At 42.8% G+C, this 22,491-nt stretch overlaps 1 protein-coding gene across 2 annotated transcripts in view; it reads right to left on the bottom strand.

The window, feature by feature from the left end:
• CACNB4 (calcium voltage-gated channel auxiliary subunit beta 4) overlaps positions 1 to 22,491 on the bottom strand; it is a 200,089-nt gene that overhangs the window by 42,115 nt on the left and 135,483 nt on the right. For both annotated transcript variants that reach the window (XR_002098499.1, XM_019522409.1), the window contains exons 9-11: positions 20,171 to 20,280; positions 16,346 to 16,497; positions 11,448 to 11,543 (exon numbers count right to left, since the gene is read on the bottom strand). Coding sequence is in view for 1 of the 2 variants with exons in the window: in XM_019522409.1 (XP_019377954.1) it covers positions 11,448 to 11,543; positions 16,346 to 16,497; positions 20,171 to 20,280 (358 nt within the window). In the remaining variant the exon portion in view is untranslated. The remainder of the gene's footprint in view (positions 1 to 11,447; positions 11,544 to 16,345; positions 16,498 to 20,170; positions 20,281 to 22,491) is intronic.

Raw genomic sequence — 22,491 nt, 5'->3', positions numbered from 1 at the left:
GGGGGGGGGGGGGGGGGGGATGCGCGTGTGCGTGTAGTGGAATTTCATTTTAATCATGAAAAAATCTGGATTTTGGGTTACATTTTTAAATTAAAAAATTGGGGGTTTTTTTGTAATCACAGAAAACCACGATTCCTGCTTATGAATAACACATCTTTCCAAATACATGCTGATAAAAATCAATGATTCCATTATATATTTATACTATACACCCCAAAATACATTAAAAGAATAATCTTAAGTCAAGTGGTCACAAGTCAGGAGCCCCCAAAACGAAGGGAAAATCCTTTGAAAATAACATCACCATGCACTGCTATGTTTGGGCTGCTGTCCAAATGTACTTCAAAGAAGGTCAGTTCTGAGATGTGCTGATTTGAGGATATTAGCAATTTCATGTTAGGATCTGCCTTCACGATTAAGTACAAAAATTTTGAGCTCTTTGGGGTATCAACACTAGCTCACAATGTGTATACAGCAGAACACAATAATTAAAACGATAAACAATAATTAGAATTTGGAGTTCTCCATAAATGCAAAGAGAAGAAACTAGTAATGTAGGGGAGCAACATAGTTCCATGAAATCATGATATTATGTGCTATTCACACTAAGAAGGTGATATCATTACGGTAAAATTAAATGAGAACAACTCTGACGCTTACTCATAATTAATGGTAGTTGAAGAGCACACAACAGGAATAGAATCTTACCACTGTTTATAACTGCTGAGGCTAAAGAATGGTAGTAAAAATATCTGTGAGTCTCTTAGAATGCACCATTGTCTTTCTGTTTTTGATGATGGACTGCTAAATAATATGAAACTTACATAAATTATTCCCATTAACAGAAATAAAAAAGAATAGATCCCAGGAGCCTGATTCTTTCATCCTTACACATACTGAAAATCTTCCTTGTTGAGATGCCCAGCAGAAAGCCTTGATATGTAATTGCTGTTTTTATTTAAGTCTCAAGATCAGTAAGAGAAGCAGCATCAGCCCAAAGGAATTACAAGTCCAGTGGAAATAGGCATTAAATGGAAAGCATGAGACAGAAATCTCTACCACTGATTGGTATATTCAGTTAGAAAACAATTAGATATTCTAAATAAGGAAAAGAGTAAAGGCAGAAATGTGGCTTAGAACCTAAGTTCTATATTGTAGTTCTCCAGTTCTTCAGTTGGAAGAAGGGGTTGCTGAAGAATGTGTGAAAGTAATTTCTCGAAAAGTGATCTGGAGCTGCAGAAATATTAAAAGCTAAGCTTATTTCTTCTTTCATTAATCCTATTAATATAAATGTCACTGAGACGCCACTTGGGGTCACAATTTGCCATCCTCAGTCCTAGCAAGCAATGAAGTAGTCATGTTGAGGTCAGCCAAGTGACAGAGCCTAATGCAGCATAATATCTTCATGATTTGAAAAACTGGGCAGGGAAGTGGTAAATTACAAAAGAAGGATCCACTCAGAGGATGCGTCTCCACATGCATTTGATCTGGGATCAGTTTACTTGCAAGTAAACTACCCATGAGTAAATGTTCTTGGGCAGGCATCTACACATACAGGGAAACAGGAGCAGATTTGCTGCTAATGACAGCAAACTGCTCCCTCTTCCTGGGGCCCTGCAGTGGGCCCCTGCCACTACCAGAAGGAGCTCTAGGCTAGCCCACGGGCTAGCAGGGAGCACCAGGCCAGGAGACAGCTGGTCAGGGCTGGGACATAACATCCTGCCCCAGGGGGCTGCCTGCTGCTAGGGAGGGACAATGTCCCCCAGCCCCTGCAGCAGGGAGCTCTTGGCCCTGCATCCCTGATCAGGGCCAGTGGACTTGACTGCAGGGGAGGGGCAGGTCCCGGCCCCCTGCTCCAATCTGCTGGTAGAATAAGTATATAGCAAGTATGACAGAAGACCAGCTTGGCTTAGCAGGGAACTCTTCAGTAAATTAAATCATAAAAAGGAAGCTTATAAGAAGTGGAAACTTGGACAAGACTAGGGAAGAATATATGAGCATTGCTTGGGCATGCAGGGATGAAGTCAGAAAGGCCAAAGCACAACTGAAGTTGCAGCTAGCGAGGAATCTGAAGGGTAAAAAGAAGGGTTTCTACAAGTAAGTTGGTAGCAAGAGGAGGATCAGGGAAAGTGTGGGTCCCTTACTGAATGTGGGAGGCAACCTTATGACAAAGGATGCAGAAAAGGCTGAAGTGCTCAATGCCTTTTTGCCTCAGTTTTCACAGGCAAAGTCAGCTCCCAGACTACTGCACCGGTAAGCACAGTTTGGGGAGGAGGTGAACAGCCCTCAGTGGTGAAAGAACAGGTTAGGAACTACTTAGAAAAGCTGGATGTGTACAAGTCCACAGGGCTGGGTGGGCTGCACCAGAGGGTACTGAGGGAGTTGGCTGATGTAAGAGCCAATGGCCATCATCTTTGAAAACTCAGAGTGATCAGGAGAGGTTCCGGATGATTGGAAAGGGGCAAACATAGTGCCCATATTTAAGAAAGGGAAGAAGGAGGATCTAGGGAACTACAGACCAGCCAGCCTCACCTCAGTCCCTGGAAAAATCATGGAGCAGATCCTCAAGGAATCCATTTCAAAGCACTTGGAGAAGAATGTGATTAGGAACAGTCAGCATGGATTCACCAAAGGCAAGTCATGCCTGACCACCCTGATTATCTTCTATGACAAAGTAATTGATTCTGTGGGCGTGGGGAGACTGGTGGATGTGGTATAACTTGATTTTAGCAAGGCTTCTAATGTGGGCTCCCATAATATTCTCGCAGGCAAGCTAAGGAAGTATGGGCTGGAGGAATAGACTGTAAGATGGATAGAAAAGTGGCTGGAACATCGGGCTCAGAGAGTGTAGTAATCAATGGCTTGATATCTAGTTGGCAGCTGGTATCAAGTGGAGTACCGCAGGGGTTGGTCCTGGGGCTGGTTTTGTTCAATGTCTTCATCAACGACCTGGACGATGGCATAGAGCGCACCCTCAGTAGGTTTGCAGAGGACACCAAGCTGGAGGGAGTAGTAGATATTCTAGAGGGTAGGGCTAGGATTCAGAGTGACTTAGACAAACTGGAGGATTAGGCTGAAAGAAATCTCATGAGGTTCAGCAAGGACAAGTGCAAAGTCCTGCACTTAGGATGGAACAACCGCATGCATCAGTTCAGACTGGGGCTGACTGGCTGAGCAGCAGCTCTGCAGAAGAGGACTGGGGCGTTACAGTGGACAATAAACTGAGTATGAGCCAGCAGTGTTGCCAAGAAGGCTAAGGGCATACTGGGCTGCATTGGTAGGTGTTGCCAGTAGGTCAAGGGAAGTGATTATTCCTCTCTATTCAGCACTGGTGAGACCACATCTGGAGTAATGTGTTCAGTTTTGGGTACCCCACTACAGAAAGGATGTGGACAAATTGGAGAGAGTCCAACAGAGGGCAACAAAAATGGTGAGGGAGCTGGAGGACATGACATAAGAAGGAAGATTGAGGGAACTGGGCTTATTTAGTCTAGAGAAGAGAAGACTGAGGGGGGATTTAATAGCAGCCTTCAACTACCTGAAGGGGGGTTTGAAAGAGGATGGAGCTAGACTGTTCTCAGTGGTGGCAGATGACAGAACAAGGAGCAACAGTCAAGTTGCAGCTAAGGAAGTTTAGATTAAATATGAGGAAGAATTTTCTCACTAGGAGTGTAGTAAAACACTTGAACAGGTTACCCAGAGAGGTGGTGGAAGCTCCATCCTTGGAGGTTTTCAAAACCCAGCTAGACAAAGCTTTGGCAGGGATGATCTACTTAGACCCCTTTGAGCAGGGGACTGGACTAGATGACCTCCTCAGTTTCCTTTCAACCTTAACTTTCTACAGTTCTATGAAGTAGCTAGCAGCTAGCTCACTGCTAGCTACCCCACCAGATCAGGGCAGGGGCTGGGACCTACCTCACCCCTACAGCTCTTTCCAAGCCCTGTGACTTGATCACCTGATCAGGGCATGGGGCTGGGACCTGCCCATGACCAGGACAGTTCCCAGCCTGCGCCCCACATGTGGGGCAGAGGCTGGGGAGCCTGTTCCCCACTCAGCTCCGTAAGCATGGAGCTGAGTGGGGCAGAGGCTGGGTAGCTTGATCCCTGCTCAGCTCTGCAAGTGTGGAGCTGGGTGGGGAACCAGTTTGGGAACTTGTTCCCACTCAGCTCTACAAGTGCAGAGCTGTATGGGGAATATGCTGGGGAGCTTGTCCCTCACCCAGCTCCATGAGCACGGAACTAGGTAGGGAACAAGCTGGGAAACTTGCTCACTGCTATGCTCTGCGAGTGCAGAGTGCAGTGGGGAACAGGTTGCGGAACAGGTGGTTGCACAGCTGGCATTGGGAGAAAAGGATCTCCCAGCCCCTGCTCCCTGACTGCAATCCTGGAGTGGGGGGCTAGGAGATCCTTGCTGCCAGGGCAGGGGGACATAGTCCCCACCCAGGCTGTGGACGCAGAGCCCGCTCTGGCAGCAGGCAGCTCCTGGGGGCAGAGAGCACTCCCTCACCCCCCATGGACAGCAGATCTGCTCCTGGTCAAGTGACTCCATGAGTGCTACTGCAGTTTTATTAATCAAAAGTAAATTTGCTACTTGCATTTGCAGGTAGTAAATATACTTGTGATTACTGAGGTTTACTGCATAGTAAGCATGTGCACATATAGACACACATGCTTACTGCACAGTAAACTACGCTACTGCACAGTTAAGCGTCTTGTGTGGACATGCCCAGAGTTTACTGTATTAAACCATTTTGCTCCTGATTAAACCGAATTTCCCAGCTGTTAGGAGAGTTGGTGTAGTGTGAGAACAAGCAAAACCCATTTGCTTGAGAAAAATATCATGGAATTAAGGTAGAATCTAGTTCTACTTGAAATCCTTTTCTTCACTTAGATCAGCATCCTCACAATAGCTATTTTGTTAACAGTTTAGTTCATTAATCATTTTCTACAAATGTATTTTTGTAGTATTTGCTAGCCGCTGGACACAACAAAAGCTGAAAACAGAAGAAAGCAAGAAAAAGACTCTCGTGAGCTTTCTGCATTTAGAGAGGACCTCTACCAGTAGCTCTATTTCCTTCCTTTTACTTTTCTACCATTGCTGTAGCTCCTAGATGCCCCACCACATATTAGAAACAAAATATCAACTGGCTCTGGCCACACTGACATTTTCTACCAACCTTCCAGCCAAACAGGGATGGTATTTGGATGGAACCTGAGAGTCATAGCCCACAGTCAGTAAATCAAATGCTAATTAAAAAAATACTCTCAAGGCCAAGACAGATCCTGAAAGACTGAACTTTGCAGCTTATGTAGAGGAGGAAGAGGAGGAGGCTGAGACCCAGATGCCTTCTGTGCATATCAATACAGACCTTCTGTGCTCATCACTGGACTGAACACCACAGATTATAACATCAAGGGTTCTTTCACTTGTATCTCTACAAACATATATGCCGTCACCTGTTCACAGTGCCCCTCTGCTATGTTGGACACATGGGAAATCCCATTGTGAAATAATATATGAACACCGCTCTGACATCAGCTGCAGAAAGATATGTCAGCTTCTGGCAGGACACTTTATCCTCCCTGGACATTCTATCGCTGACCTACGGATGACTTCTCTTAGGCAGCAGATCTTTAAAAACTGGTTTGAACAGCAAACTGAGGAATAAGACATCATCCACATGTGTTAAGTATGAATTAAACAGGGACTATGGATTTCTAGGCCATTATCTTAATTAGTTTTTGTGACTCCACTGTTTCCATGGGTTTATTGCTTGCTTGTCTGCATCTCCCAGCACTGCTCCCACTCCCCACACTCTCCCTCCCTTCATGGCTTTTGCATTCAAATCACTATCTCCATTTTATATACTGCTCTATGCATGTCCTTTCACAGCATCTGATGAAATTAGCTTGGGTTCATGAAAGCTTGTACCACACATGAAAGCTTGTACACCCCCCCCCCCACACACACACACACACACTCACTCACACTCTTTAGTTAATCTGTAAGGTGCAAATCTACCCTGCTTTCAGCTTTTAAATCACCTGGCTACCTGGGAATGGGTAATATCTATGCTGGTGCATTTTAGTTACGCTCACGTATCACTCCTAATATCTTAAATTATATTAGAGGCACCTCAGGCATAAGGATGGGAACACTTTTCTAAATAAATAATGAATGGCATTTGACTAGAGTATATTCAACTACACTCTTGGTACAGTTTCTGTTTCATGAAGACATGTAATGTAACTCCTACCACTTAATGAATTCCTGCAGTTGTACACATTCTTAGCACTAGTGTGAGAAGCATCAGTGAAAAATTAATGAGGAATTGATAATGAAGATAGTTGATCAGCTGAAATATTCAAAAAAGACAGCTATTTTTATAATGTCTAGACCTACTGAGCTATCCAATTTCATGAGTTACTTGCAGCACCATGCAAATTAAAAACGTGAAATATATCTAAACATTTGATAAAGACTGAGATATGCAAATATTTTTCTTGCAGAAACGTGAACTTTAGAATCTACTTTTTAAGTTATAATGCAGGGGTTGGCAACGTTTTTGGGTCGAGTGCCACAAACAACCGCAACCTCGATTTGTAAGATGTTAGCATGCCAGGGGTGGGTGGCAGGGGAGCCATGGGGGGCCTAATCCTTGTTGTGGTTAGCATAGCTCCAGCCCCTTCCTTGCCATCCACTCCAAGGTGTGCGTGCCAAGGAAAATGCCTTTATGTGCCACACTCTGGCACCCGTGCCAGGGATTGCCTACCCCTGTTATAATGTATTAGACACAGAATCATAGAAAAACAGGGTTGGAAGGGTCCTCAGGAGGTTTCACACTCAACACAGGAACATCTTCATCTAAAACATCCCAGCAGCTTCTAGGCACTCTATTGCAGTGTTCCAGTACTATGCTGTCCATTAGTTCACTAGTTCTCTGAGCCTGTGAAAGTTTGCTTTTCTGAAGTCCAATGTATTCATTCTGCTACTAGGGGTGCACCGATAAAGATTTTTGGGGCTGATACTGATAGCCGATATTTAAGGAGGCATATCAGCTGATACCAATCTGATTTCTGATACAGCTGCCTCCACCTGGTAAATCTGGTATGGTGGAAAGGGAGTGGGGAGGCAGATCAACACCCCCATTGTGAGGGATGGGCAGGTGCTACCCAGGTGTGGGGGGCGGGGGAAGGTGGCTCCTGCTGTTGCTTGCACCCCAGGAGGGCACAGGGAGGGGGCATGTGCCCCCCAGATCTGCGCAAGGCGGGGCGGGTTACAGCTGGGGCTGCACGGGTATCTTCTTGGTGGGGGCTGGCATAGAGCTGCAGTTTTGCTGGCATTGAGTTGCAGTGGCAGCCAGGCCCTAGTGCTGCCAACTTGATCCAACTTGGCCCTGCCACTAGAAAATGTTGCCAGCCTCTGGTCAAAAAGGCATGGTTCGGTGCAATGTACAGAGCTACGTGAGCTAGGTCTGAACAAAATAGCTTGGCTGCATGCATCAGGAAAGACACATTAGCATGGTGCTCTGCTTGGCTACTTTACCTTCCTGAGAAGGGGACCATGCAGCTTGTTTGGCAGACATGCCATGAATGCAAACAGCTAAGGGTGGACTTTGGTCTTTTAACTGTACTTACAGTTGGTTGGATTCTGCCCTTAGCAACAAATTTGGATCTCCCACTGCAAATCTCCCTTAAAGGTGGGGTAAATTAGAAGTAACTTCAGTGAAGTCAAAGCAGCATGGAATTGACTAAGTGACTTCAGTGGTCGTGGTCAGCTGATGCATGCGTCTGTAGATGGAACTTGGCCCAGAGCAAGTACAACTAAAAGTTAAAATCTTCAAGTGGTTACCTGGGCAAGGTCTCACTGCATGCCATTGGGAATTTGTCTCAGTAAAATCTCAGATTTGATTTAAAAAAGTGAATCAGGAAGACAGAAATCGTTGTGGACATTTTAAAGTGCTATTATGTGACAGGCCCCCCACACTGGTGAAAAATATTTGTTCCAGTCAAGCTCAGGCTCTTACTTCCAACCAATTGATAGGGACTTGAATTGAAATAAGAAGCTTGAATCAACTGTAGAAAGAAGCAAGTGCATGTGTGAAATATGCACAGACTGCTCTTTGCAAATGAAGAAAAATACACATCTTCCTACGTGTGAAGAATGTGAAGGTGAACGCTATAGATGGTGTTTTATATGCAAGCAGCAATGACAGCCCTTTTGTTAACACCAGGGGCCAAATTCAGATGCAGTGTATGCAGGCACAACTCCACTTAACTCAGTTTACACTCAGTCTGAATTAGAGCTGATATGTATTTCAGTTACTACTACTATAGAACTGTATCATATTTATGCTAAATGGATTCCATAGGCTATCCTCCCCCACTGTCACTGTAACAAGCACAAGCTAATGGAAAATTACACACGATAGAAACATAATACACTAGACCCTGCGTTGCAAACCTGAGCTGGCTTCAACAACTTTCAGTGCTAGTTCAGGTGGAAAACAGGCAGGATGACAGAAAGAACTAAAGATGCTACTGTTACTGTAACCAGAGACGCCTCTAGCATGCTGGTGCTTGAGAAGGCAGGGGCTGGGACAGGAGGGATGCTTTTTGTTATGGCTATTTATAATATAGCAGAAATGAGTAATTTCCTTTCCCAAGAAGAATGGCACAGCTTATGACACTTCATGTTCTCCAACCAAATGCAATTAAGAAATGGTGTGTACACATTTGTTTGACTTCCTTCTCTTTTTACCCTTGATCAAAGTCATAAAACTAAGAAAAAGAATGCATGTTTATATTGTAGAGGTCACTGCTTGATCACCATGGAATAAACAAGTTCTCTGAGTAGGAACACTAGATAGGGAAGCAGTGCCTTCCCTTCTCTGCAAGGGCGAGATATATCTTGCTTGGGTCACGCTCATAAAGGTGGGCTGGCAGCTCAGGTGTCAGGGATGTGTGATGGGATGTTGTGGGTAGTAAGTGGGGATGTGATCAGAGTTGAAACCAGCAGGAGGAGATTAGAAAGAAGAGAGACTGGTTGCTGTAGCCAAAGCTGAGAGAGTCCAGTGATATTAAGCCACCTTGTTAATGCCTGGGGGAAAAAAAGAAAAGAGGTGGGGACTCTTTCCTGCCTCCCTATCCTGGGAAGGACACATCAAAGGCCTAACTTACCCTCTCTTTAACATGGTGCTTGGCTTCCACACTTTTACTGCCTTTGGTATAAGCAGTGACAGCAGCTGACTTTCACCTTCCCCTTGTTTGATGTGGTTTATGTATACTGGCCTGCCTGTTGAGACACTGTTCTTTATTCAGAAAACCCCTTAATTGTTCCCAAACCCATCTATTCCTGTGGTAACCAAAATACAACCAGATCTCTCTAAGATAGCAGAAAAAAATCTCTTTAAAGCAAGTTAGGCTTTACCTAACTCAGATTTAAGGTGACATATTAGTATAGGAGAGGTAACAGACCAAAAATGTGTTTAAAGTCTAGGCTGGACAAGGGACACGACATTCAGCATGTGCTAAACTGATTGCTTCAAAGTTTATGAAGGAGCACAGACCCACATGTGTGAAAGGCAGGCTGCCTTATCTACATTACACTTAGGCTATAGACAGACATGTATTTGTAGTGCTACAAATAGAGTGCTATGGGGCATACAGGCATTCCTACTCCTTGGCTGGAGAGCTACAATGTCACCTGCCTTGACAGCAAGGGTATTGAGCACAGTTTGAAATAGGCTTTCATGGGTGTTTCAAATGGGTTAGCTCTTTTAAGGAACCTTAAACAACCAGGCTATTTATTTTGGGGCAAATATGTGTGGACACTCAGAATAAGAGGTCTGAGTTTACATTTTTGTGCATGGACACTCTTATTTCAGAATGCAAGTGGCTAAAACATAAGGTAATTTTATTCAAAAAATAGTGTTCACGCACAAAAGTCCACCACAGTAACTAACTAGTTTTAATTCACAGGGGGGTGTTTTCAGTGCAAGTTTGCATGTTGACCAGGACCCACTTGATTCAAGCAAAAAAAATGAACATCAAACCCGACATCAACTTGTCTCTTAGTCTGGACATAACTACAGGGTCATCTCTGTACCAGAATCAGCTTGAGGTCTCAGTAAATGGCATTAGTAAGTTTGGAAGTCTCTCTTCTGTTCACCAAGCCATTAACTGGCAACCTGCTGCTGCTTTACCTCTCCACACTGACTGGAACAGACAATGATTTGCCACTTTAAGCTTCTGAAACTTGTAAGTCCCATGACTCTCTATTGCTGAAATATGGAGGTTCTCACAGAGGGCTTCCTGCATGGCAGCTAAGCCTGACAGGAGTAGCCAACTCTCTCTTGTCTTTTATAGTAAATCACTGCTACATTCTTTTCCTTCTCTAATAGAAAGGGAAGTCAGGGTCATATCAAAAAAGTTAGCAGTTCAATAGATTTAAAAATAAAACCCACTTTGAGACCTGGACTCAGTTCCTTAAGGGCATTTATAACTCCAGGCAGACAGTCCTTGTGTGAGTGCGTTCAGGACATAAAGAGCTTTGTAAAAATGTTCCAGATATTAAGCCCTCACCTATTCCAAACTATTTCAAGACACTCCTTGTGATAAAGCTTTTTTATTTTAAAAGTACAGGTATGGCTATACCCCATGTAGGACTTCCAAGAGCCCAGAAGGAACAAAAGAATGGAATCCAATGTGAAGTCCGCTTTGGTTCTCACTATAAAAATCTAACTTTGCCATACAGCTATTTGTTACTACAGAGATGGATGTGAGAGAAGCCCCTAAGATGAATGTCCTGGTACGATCCCTCTGTTGGGAGCAGAAGTGACTTGTGTGTGCTATCAGGCTAACTGCCATGCCCAGCCACTGGATTTTAAAGGAGAGTTCCTCCAGAAGCCCCAAGATTGAGGATTATAAACAAATGTTAGCTGTCTTTTCACATATGCCTAGAAGAACAGTTATCCTCCCTGGAACCTGTCTACCTAACCATCTGGAGCAGCTTGCAACTCGACTAGGATGCTGCACCAATTAAAACTACCCACCCATGACCCCTGTTAAAGTGACCTGCAAAAACTGGCCAGCTCAACCAAGTCACCTGGGATATCTCCACAGATGACTAGGTAAAAGCTTTCCTCCCTAAAGTGCCAGAAAGTCAATTTTGAGATGCACGGCATTTGCGGTGGCATATCTTTTCCTTGCCAGGGGTTTTGATTAGCTTGGGTAACTGGCACACAGCCAAGATATTTCTCTGGTTAGAAGAAGTGACTAAAACACCCTGAACTTTTTTCTTCTTCCTTAGTAATAAAAGCTGATCTAGGATTGTTAGCATCACCAAAACATCAACTGATAACACATGAAGTCAATTTTGATAAACATTGTAGACATGTCCAAAGCTCTTGTTGTCACCAAAGCTTCATCCTTTTCTCTGTACTTACTGGTGGGCATTGTGCAAGTTTATCAGCTGCCACCAACTGAACATTCAGGTGTTTACTTTGTGATTTTCCTCTAGATTTAATCAACCGCTGCAAAACCTGATAGAGGAAAAGAAAACAAATGTGAGTGTAAGGGTCATACATATCCAGCAGCTTCAAAGATCCAAATGCCAATGGTAGGACTGCCTAAATTAAAAAGCTTTCATTTGTGCTGTTGGAACAGGGTGTAAGGGAAGGAGAGGAGAGGGGGTTGTAACAGAGGGGCCCCGTCCCTTTATGAGGATGCATCTGGCAAAGCCAGCTGTGTGGGGCCACAGATGCAGGAGGGCAGCCTGGCCCATACTTAACAGGGAAAACCCTGCATGGATCTGGGGAAGGCATGTGACAAAAAGGGGGCATGGCTTCCAGGTATATAAACTGAGGACCTGAGTGAGAGCAGGCAGTCTGGCCCTGCATGCTGCAGGGAGAGGAGCTCCTGACGGAGATGCCTGCAGCACACAGACTAGCAGGCACCTGAGCTGTTCCTTGAAGCTGCCTGGAGGGAACTAAGGGGAGCTGATGGCCTGAGTGAGGCAACAACCTAGAGCAGGTCTTGTATTTATGTTCTAATATAAGCTCTACACTGGTGGACCAGGTGTGGCTATAAGGGGAGAAGCAGAGGACTCAGAGGGTGCCTGAGCGACACATCAAAGTTAAAGCCCTGTCGGAGGCAGGGCATAAGACATGGGACAGAAGCACAAGCACTTGAAAGTCAGGCAGCTGAGCCCCGTTAAAGGGCCAGAGGCAGGTATACCGAAAGCAGCCTTGCCCTGGGCCAGGCATGCCAGGTGGGCTACGACAGAAGCCTGCTGCCAGAGAAAAGGGAGGCTAAAGGCAAGAGGGCAAAAAGGACTGAGGACTGAGTAACACCTGCGAGGTATGGGTGTAGCTGTAGGGGTGGAACAAGGCCACAAATTTTGTCCTAAAGGCTGGCAGAACCTAAAGGAAACGAACGCACAGAGAAAAGAGAGCACCCTAGGCTCCCCAGCCTTCAAGGGCAGCCTCCCCTCGCTACCTGCAACTAGACATGGCAGGTGAGGAACTAGGGGGAGACCCTGGGAGGCAAGGGTTTGAGCCAGGCAGGACTGATGAGGCCATTATGGCAACCCCCGGGCACCACACCTGTCACAGTTGTGTTTAACGTAGTACAGATATAGACACAAACACTTCAGTTAACTTCACTGAGATCTGTGCACACTAGCTTAGCACTATGAAATACAAAATGTGAGTTTGCATTGTTCCGTTGTCACGTATCAAGCTATTGTTGACAAACAATTTCGTAGAGAACCATTCTCCAAAGCCTCTGAAAATTATGGCATCACCAGTTTGATTAGAGCATAATCACAGTACTAAATTATGCTGTGTAAGAGTGAGATTACAGCTACCTAGCTTGCTCTGAAGTATATTTTGGGTAGATGCGGTATTTTAATACCCAGCAATCATATTATCTCATCATTTTTATTGTACTGTGCTCATTTTGAGAGCTTAGAGGGAGGGAAAATTAGGAATTCTAAATTATTTTTCTGTAAACTATTAAAGAAAATTATAGTATCAAAACCCCCTACCTATGAGCCTTTGAACTGAAAGGATGGGAAAGGCGGTGCCCTTAACCCTAGTGCTGTAGATCCTGCCCAATGCACTGCCATGATCTCTTCTACTTGACCCTGCATTTGACTCAACAGAGTGGGATAGCAAGTACAACCACCAGCAGAGCAGGAACATAACAGTAGTCACGCAAATTAAAGTGTCAAGGGACTGTGCAAATTGTGTACTAAGTTTATCTTTCTTAAGAGCTTTTTATTATTTTAATTGCCTTAAGTGGCACTATTTCTCCTACAGAATGTAGGCCAAACGCCCAGCAGGATATATTGCTGTATGTCCAATTACTCCATTTGGGAATTTGGACCTTTATTTTTAGAAGTGTTTTTTGGAAACATGAAAGGTACTTACTATAAACAGTACTTACTACTGAAGGGTTTTACTAGATAAAATAGCAAGTACCATTAATAAAGAAAGCTTTCTACTATTCACTAAAAAATACAGGTGTTATAGAATAGCATAATAAGTCTGAGAGTAACTGATAAACTTTAGAAAAAGATCTAAAAGGGTAAGGTCTTGTCCATATTAAAAATATGCAGCAGTTTCCTTAAAATCATTGTTTCAATTCCAACTAGTGCAAACACCTGTAAGGATATTCTTAAATTAAAGGAAACTTAATTTTAGTCAAATTTGGTCACCTGAATTTAGGTAACTCAGTTTAAGCCAAGTTTAAAATCTATGTAATAATACACCTTAAGTGGTACAACTTCAAATGCAGACAAAGGCTAAGGGCCAGATCCACAAGATTACTTAGACCAGTGGTTTAGCGAGCATAGGCTGCCCTCTGCAACCCAGTCCTGCTGCAAGCTGAAAGTCTTCACCCCCACAGCTGCCAGCTGCTTGTGTTTACCCTTGCTGGTGACCCCCATTTCCTCTGCAGTGACTGTAAGTGCAGATGCAAGGGAGCTCTACAGAGGGGATGCTATCAATCCCCTGTGTCAGATTGGACCTTTGCAGGCCAGGCTGGATCCAGCCCACACACCATACATTGCTAATCCTGGGGTCAGGCAGATTTTAGCTGCCTCAATACACAACTGCAATCAAAACCCCCTCTCATCATCTCATCCTGGAGTACCTAACTCTCAATAGGTGCCTCCCTGTTTGACCTAAGTGCCCTCTGGGCATGTTTCACACTCCTCCAGCCTGCACAGCTACAAACCTAACTCTCAGATGGGCCCAATCTGATAGGTGTGCTCAAAGCATGCCTAACACACCAACAAAATTCGGTCCCCCAATGACACTTTCTATTGCTTTCTTTTTAAACAATGGCTCCTAGACAATGGCAGTGGTCATTTGTTTATATAGTAGCCCTAGGGCAGTGTTTCTCAACCTTTTTAGATTTGTGGCACCCTTTGATCAATGCCACACACCCCTTGGAAAATGCTGGCTCCTTATTTTCTCTCGGTTTTTGACTACGGAAAAATAATAGAGCAATTCTTCTGTTACAAAGAACACAGAAAGATCACAACAGGTCAGAATGTTTCAATGCTACAGATTTCTGTTTGAAATCTCTATGGTTTATTTTGTGAAAAATATTTGCATACCTAACAATGCTAACATTGCATAGCACCCCAGGACATTCCTAAAAGGATCTCATGGCACCACCCTAGGTAAGAATCACTGCCTTAGGGTTAGATTACTATACAAGAAGTGGAAGACTTTGGTTATAGGTGCATTAGCCTGAGAGGATTCACCCCATATTTCCTATTTCTCAGAAGAGTTTCCTAACTACCTGGATAGAGGCTAGGCTGAGTTAAGGAGCATTCTTCACCTTTCCTGTTCAAACTGTACCACTGGCAGAAAGGAATGCCAGGATGATAAGTCAGCAGGACAGGCAAAAAGGAGTAGGTATTAGTTGCTCAGTGATGAAGGAACTCATGTAGAGGGAGAGTCCTGGTTTCTGGTCCAAGTTCCCAGGATTGTTCTGCATTTTACATTCAAAGTTCATTGGATTAAAATAGAAAAAACTCTAGGCTGGCTCTGAGACTGCCTACAGAATTGCATCCATCAGATGACACAGGCAGAGGAATATCATGCTTCCCAATGGCTAGCTCTTAGTGACTCACTGTTTAGTGTGCTGGCGTTTTAGATTTCCCTTCTGAGGGGCCTAATTCTCCCTACACAGCAGTCATGGCATCCAGGCTCATGTATACAAAGTTACTAGCGACCTTAAAGAATGTAAAATAAATTTACTCCTGTGGCTTACACAAATAAAAAAGATGGTTTAAGACTGATTTAATCTCCTGTCCCTAGAGACAGTTGCTCCAGGTAAGGACTAAAGGACACCAGTGGGATAGGGGGAAGAACTGACAGCTGAGCTGAGGATAACCAAAGGATCTCCAGGACTGTCAATCCAGCACCCTTTATAATACACTGATGATGATACACTGCAAGTTTGATTCAAAAATACATATCAACTTTTAAGGCAAATAATTGCATGAGAATTTTAATATGAAAGGATTCTCCACCCCACCCCCATCTTTCCCTCCCCCTGAAGGGGAAAGAGTGAGAGAAAGTAAATGGACCAACAGATAACTAATGCTCATTGTAACTTAGTGAGCTAATAAAAGGGGCTAAGACACAGTAGGTGCATCTACATATACAGTTAATTCAAAGCAATAAACTCAGGTGCATATTGTGCAGGAGTTTATTTCTCCCAGGTGCTTGGTTTGAACCTGTGCCTGAGGCCACAGCATGCTGGGCTGGGTTGGAGCAGCCCCAGCTGGCAGGAGGCCCAAGGAGTCAGCCTGCCAGCCCAGGGCTGCTCCAACCCAGCTCAACATACTGTGAAGGGGCTGGCTGGGACGTGAGGGTGCTCCAGTGCAGGGCTTGCTGGCAGGCAGCCCTTGAACTGAAGTACCCTCGTGCCCCAGGCAGCCAGGTCAGCGCCTACACTTGTGTTACTGTGTACTAAAAAACTCCACCGCAGGACAGTACTTGTATTTACAAATACTAACCTGTGGCAGAATTGATTAATTTACTGCAGCCTAATAGGCCCACACATGTAGATGCCAACACGTTTACTGCGGACCTAATTAGGTAAACGTCTCATGTAGACAGTAAATGTCTCGTGTAGATATGCCCATTGATGAGTGTAGCACCTGATAGCATGTACAATAAAAGTTTTCTTCCAACATGAGCACATTTTGCTGACATCAACACATGATTTTCAGGAGGATGGAAATCATGCCCTGACCCAGAGGATGCTGAGAATGTTACACTTTAAAAATAAAATATATACACTAAAGTTGAATTTGCATTACCTTCGGAGAAGACACTTTAACGTGGACAATAATCGGTGCTAATGACGTCTTAATAAGTTGTGCTGGATGATTGATAGTATCAGCATCAAGGACCACCAGTTGTAAGGACCTGGCCAACTCAAAGATTCTTTCAATTTCACTCTGCACTTCAGCTAAAAAATGTAAACGAACAGGTCACAGATGCTCAACTCCAATATTATTAGGCAAAAATCACACCACCCACGTACACATACAACATATATAAACTTAGTGTGCAAATGAGTATGTAACCTTTACAAAGACGACTAGAACCAATAATTCAAATGCACAACGTACATTTTTAGGCAGTTGTTTTAAAATGGCATTTTGGAGTCAATCCAGTTTATCCTGACAATATGTATTTACTATATTACAAAATTTACTTGCATACCACATGCATCTTCCCCTCCCCCCGCAAAAAATTATCCAAAACTGAGATGCAAGTTTTAAGCAAGGAAGCTGATTTATATGCCAGAATGGAGGCATCGGCACACTGGAATGGCTCCTGAGGGCTGGTTTCATGCTCGGCTCTAGGTGCGTGCAAGAGGGGAGGAGTCTGCTGTTCAGTGTCACTCTTTCTCTCCCCACTGTTGAACTAGCAACTTTTGGCTGAGTAGCCAAGAGCTGCTGCCAATTTGACAGCAGCTGTGATGGGTAAAAGCTTGAACTGCAGTGCTTCAGCTTGCAAGGGGAGTGACACTAAAAAGTACCTATTCCATGCATTCAGCCATGACTCTGGAAAAATATTTCTCTCTTCAATCTGCCTTTCCAAAACAAGGTGCATGTCTTATCTGGGGCATGTGGTATGCAAGAAAATATGGGAATTTATAAATTTAAGATATCACTCCCAAGAACATAATTAACTATATACATGCAAACAACAAACCAACTCTGGTGGATTTGCAACAATTCCTAAGTTACTTAGGAGTTGTAGGAGTTATTTGTTGATTGGATAATACTACTTTGCTTCAATCTTGTACTAATGTTCTAACTTTGATCTTTGTGAAAAACTACTGAGTTCAACAGTAATTCTGTATGATAAGCCAGCAGAAGAATAACCAATGAGAAATTAACTGGTTATGATAAATACTGACAGCATATTAACCAGACAGGCACAAACAGGAATGTTTATAAATGTTGTATGAAACTTGTATCAAATGTTGTATGAAACTTGTATCAAACTGTTGTATGAATTATACGTTTTTATACAGGAGAAAGGAAGAAACATTCCCATGTAAATGACACACTGAGGCCCTTCACTGTTACACAACTATAGGAAAATGAACAATTTTAAATGGATAAAAGTCAGCAAAAGTCCAATCCTGAAAGTTACAGTATGTATGTATAGAAATGAGATGTGCACTACCCATTCACATGCTTTTCATCAACCCAGTTTTTCCTCCAGTAATATTTAAAGCATGTGATTATTTATTAACACTTGCTCTTGGGTGTTTTGGTAAGATCTAACATCTAGATAGATGCCTACCCTCACTCTTTTAAAAACTGAGCAGCCCCCACTTCTTTCTTGCAAAACAACTGGAGAAGGAAGACTTTCTTCCTTCATGCGGTAAGTCAGTGTCAAGACCAGGGTTTAATTCTTCTCTCTGCCTGAAAATATTCAAATCCACATCTCCTTCCTCCCTGGGGTGGGGGAGAGAGAGAAAGACTGGATCTGTACCCTAGGGTTTAGGGCATTCCCTGGGTGGGACGTTATCTAGGTTCTAATGACTGTTTAACTTAAAATACAAAACCAGTCCTGGCAGCAGGAACCAAAACCCTAGGATAGAGTCATGTTCACTCCTGTGCATTTTCTCTTTGTCCCAACGGACCTATAATTCTTTTAGGCAAAGTGGCACAGTTTGAACAGAGAGAAGGGAAAGTGCCTCTACCCAAGGACAACCAATAGGCCAGTGGTTGGGGCACTTTTCCAGAAGGAGGGCGTATGGATTTGAATCTCCCCAGGCAGAAGGGGGGGAATTGAAGCCAGCTCACTCACAGCCTGAGTACAGAATGCTTTAATACTGACTTAACGACTGAAGGGAGCAGGAGGCAACTCCTCCTTTTGTTGCCATGTTTACATGAAAGAAGTGGGCCTTGTTTGTATTTTGAAAGAATGATCATAGACAACCATCTTCAACCGAGGGCCAGGTCTGCAAATCTTGAGTGCAGGGGAATGTCTCCTTGTAGCAGTGCAAAGTTCCATGAATCCCAACAATTTTGGTGCCTGGTCCAGCAGGTTTGCTCTGAGAATATCTATAGAATCGAGCCCTTTGGACACAGGAACATCAAGTTTGTAAGTCCCAATGTGCCTCAATCCTGAGCTAAATTTCAGACTGCCCACTACTGTCAAGATTACAGCTGGCTCAGAAGAAGAATGTCACACTTGGGAAATGTCAATTGCCAAAATATTGATGCCAAGGGATTTTAGTTGCTTCCAGTGTTAAGGAGAAACTAAGTGAGGTGCCTGAGGACTGACTTTCTGGACAAAGGCATTTAAGTCATGCCTCTAAGTCCTTTTGTATATTTAGCTGTTGATTACACCTTGCTTAAACACTTAATAAAGTGCTGTGCTTTGTCTAGCCATTTCACAATCAGCTGAATTTCATTCATAGGAGGTGCTTTCTCCAAATGAGACATACGCAATTTGGATCATGCATGTAAACCCTCTGTGCTCCAGTAAGGGAAGAAACCACTTTGGTTTATGTTCAGATACTGTTTATAGACCCAATTTAAAGCCCTCTGAAGTCAAGAGAGAGAATTCTTCTACTCACTTCCCTATGGTAGATCTTCTTGTGCAAGCTTGGAAGCGTTAAAACAATAAAGCCTCCTGAAGAGACAGTATGTGAGATTAACTGCACCTGCACAGAGGAGGAAGCTGCTAAAACCAGCTAAGGAGGCCTAATACATGGCTAAGAAGAATTAGAGAGCCTTGGAGTAGTGACAAGCCATATCTACCTACTTCCTAATTTCCAGACAAGATAAAAGAATTGCAACACACAAGTTAAAATTATAGTGCACCAAGCGTTAGGGAGTAAAGACAGATTAGTTATTAGATATCACATAATTCAGAGACCAGTGTTGAGATGTGATTACTACTCTGACTGGTCAGCAAATATATGAACAGGGATTGTACCTGTGTAACTAACTAGGTGATAGCTAATGACTGAATTATGCATCCACACATTTATTTGAGATACATAATTGTGAAAGACCTCAGATGTGGATACCTTACACCTATCCCCTTTATTGGCTAGCCTGATCATCTTCCTGACACTGGTTATACTCACTGTGCCTGTCTACTTGAACCATGTTGCAGTAGGAGCTGACAACCCCCTTGGGAGCAAAAACACCTATGTGAAAAAGATTTATACTGGTGCTAAGAAGCTCTGGAGGACTGCTAAAAAGATCCTTCATCTGGAAAGCGCACAGGTTTTGTGATATCCCAGGGGATCATAATCCATGCCCTACAAGAACTTGTTTGTTTTCAGCAATGGACATTATAAGCATTTCATGTTTATAAACAAAGCATTAACACTTTTAAAGCTGAAATCTTGTCATTTTCCTCCAGGATATAGCTATGGAAGTGTACAGGTGTTCTTTCCTGCAGAAGAAACTCTTCCTCAGGAGAGATCTTCCTTGATAAGAGAGGAATACCTTTCTTCTGCAGGAGGCATTTTCCCTGTGGGAGAAACTGGATGAATGCCTGTACGCTTATGGTTTCTATCAGGAGAGCAGCTATTCTCCTGATAGAAACGTAATGCCTGCATGTGGCCTATGTTCAGTACAATATATGTGCCAACATCTTACCTAAACTGGATCTGGTGTTTGACCGTTCAATTATTGCCCTCTTGCTTGGATTATTTAAGACAGACCTCTTAGCAAGAGAAATGTCGGCTGTCACTCTAGTTATTGATATCCTATGAGTAAGAACACAGGACAGAACAAAAACAGTGCAGTCAAATTTTTACTGTACCATATGTGATTTACAACTACTTTGCATTACAGCGTGCCAATACGGTATAATACTAGTCAAATATGTTTTATAGGTGATTTCTATCACTGCTGAAATAAAAACAGTAAGGATAAATCTCTCCCACCACGTAAACAAAAATGTCCCACAGTCATACAAAATGTTCTGTTTGCTTCATTTATAACTATATTATATGTATTTTTGCAGTCAATTTCCAATATCAACTCACTGTCCTAGTTTGTGTGTACGTGTGTGCATGTATAGCTGCCTAGTTTTAGACATAAACACTCTGTAAAATAAAGTATGTGATATTAGAAATAATTTTACTGGATAAACCAAGTCTTGGTCCAAACTGGAAGAGCAGTCACAATACGTATAAATACTTCATCTTCAAAGCAAACATGTTTCATTTAAACTATGTTTATTTTACAAACATTAAATAATCTTCACACAAATAGTCAGGTTAAGTATGGAATGTAGTCCTGAAATTACAGTTTGGAAAAACAGAAACAGAGAGGTTCTTTCTATGCATTTAAATGGGCCTCAGCACACATATCTGCCTACCAGTCATTAACAGATTTATTCTTATCATAGAATCAGATCACAGAAGTAGAGTCGGAAGGGACCTTGTAGATCTTCAAGTCCGACCCCCCGCCTGGGTGGGAGAAAAACTGGGCTCAAATGACTTATATAAACCTTGCTGACATAGGGGAGAACCATCATCCATTGGCAGACAGAAAACTGTGGCTTCCCCAAGGTCATACAGGAAAGTCTCTGAGTGAGTCAGTAATTCGCACCAGTCTAAGTCGCAGTCAAGTGATAGCCAGTCATGGGAATTAACTACTTAATTAACTAGTTAAAAAGTTAAAACATTAAATTTTTCAGCTGTCAACTTTTAACTTTAACTAGTTGAAAAAAAAGGTTACACTTTAAAAAAAGTTAAAGTTAAGTTAAAAGTTTACAAAAAATTGAAATCTGGTTTTCCCAGAGTTTTTCCTGACACAGCCACTCTCTAGGACTGACATGGAACAATATTTCCTAATTGAAACTCTTGGACTTCTTGTTTGAGAGAGAGAGAGAGAGAGAGAGAGAGAGAGAGAGAGAGAGAGTAGCATGCCTTCCTATGAGATATCGTCTCTTAAGAACTACAAATCCCAGAGGTCCTTAGTTCATGCTGGCATTTTCTGTGCATTTGCAGAAGTCAACAGAGCAGCCAACAGGAGAGGGAACAAGCACAAGCAAGCAGAGGCACTGATCCCAGTGAGAGTGGGAGCAAGTAGTGAGGGTGAAGCAGATGATATCTTTTTTAATTTTAATGAAGACCAAAACCAGCAGCCCAGGGCCCAAAAAGTTGATCATTACTTCTCATCTGTGAGAAACTTATCTGAGATGCCACCTACTGTGAAACCTACTCATCCATTATAACACACGCATTCCCTCATGTGCCCATGTAGAGCAATTGTTCAGCAGTGGGGGCTTAGTTTTGCGAGACAGAAGAAGAAAATTGTCAGATGTAAATTTTGAAATGCAGCTTTTGCTGAAGTTCAATAAGTAAGTTTAAACAGTTTCTGCTATGCAACTGAACATTCCTTTTCTCATTAAAACTTATTTTCTCATTTCAGTCTGATTTTGATTTTCAGACACTTTCATTATTTCTAATTCAGATGTACTTCATACTCTTTTGTTACCTTTTGAGCAAGAACAATTGTAACAGAGGTTTTCTGTGGAAACAGCTTTCATTTGTCACCTGGCTATAAATATCTCTGTTCTGTTATTCTGCTTTATCTATTGACTTTTACAAAGTATTTCACATGGAGAGGGTGAGAAGGATCTAACATAACATAGGTACTGGTAAATTGTTATTCTGAAAACTGTACAACACGTATAACATTGTTTTCAGGTAAAGACGGGTGAGCTCCGAGTAAATTAGTGTGCTTCTGTGGGTTTATGGAAAAGAAACCCACTCATTGCATTTGAAAATGAAAAATGATGCTAAGAGGCAATTCACTGTGTTTCACGCATTTCTCACAAGTCAACTTAACTTTTAACTGGTTACTCTCTTTTTAACTTACCTTTTAACTAGTTGAAAGTGGAAATATTTAACTTTTTACTTAAGTTAATTTTAAAGGCTGCTAACTTTTAACTTTAACTAGTTACA

This window comes from Gavialis gangeticus, unplaced genomic scaffold, assembly GCF_001723915.1.
Source record: "Gavialis gangeticus isolate Ggan-Ray unplaced genomic scaffold, GavGan_comp1, whole genome shotgun sequence".
In the NCBI taxonomy this organism is placed as follows: domain Eukaryota; kingdom Metazoa; phylum Chordata; order Crocodylia; family Gavialidae; genus Gavialis; species Gavialis gangeticus.
This window is presented reverse-complemented; position numbering and strand designations above follow the sequence as displayed.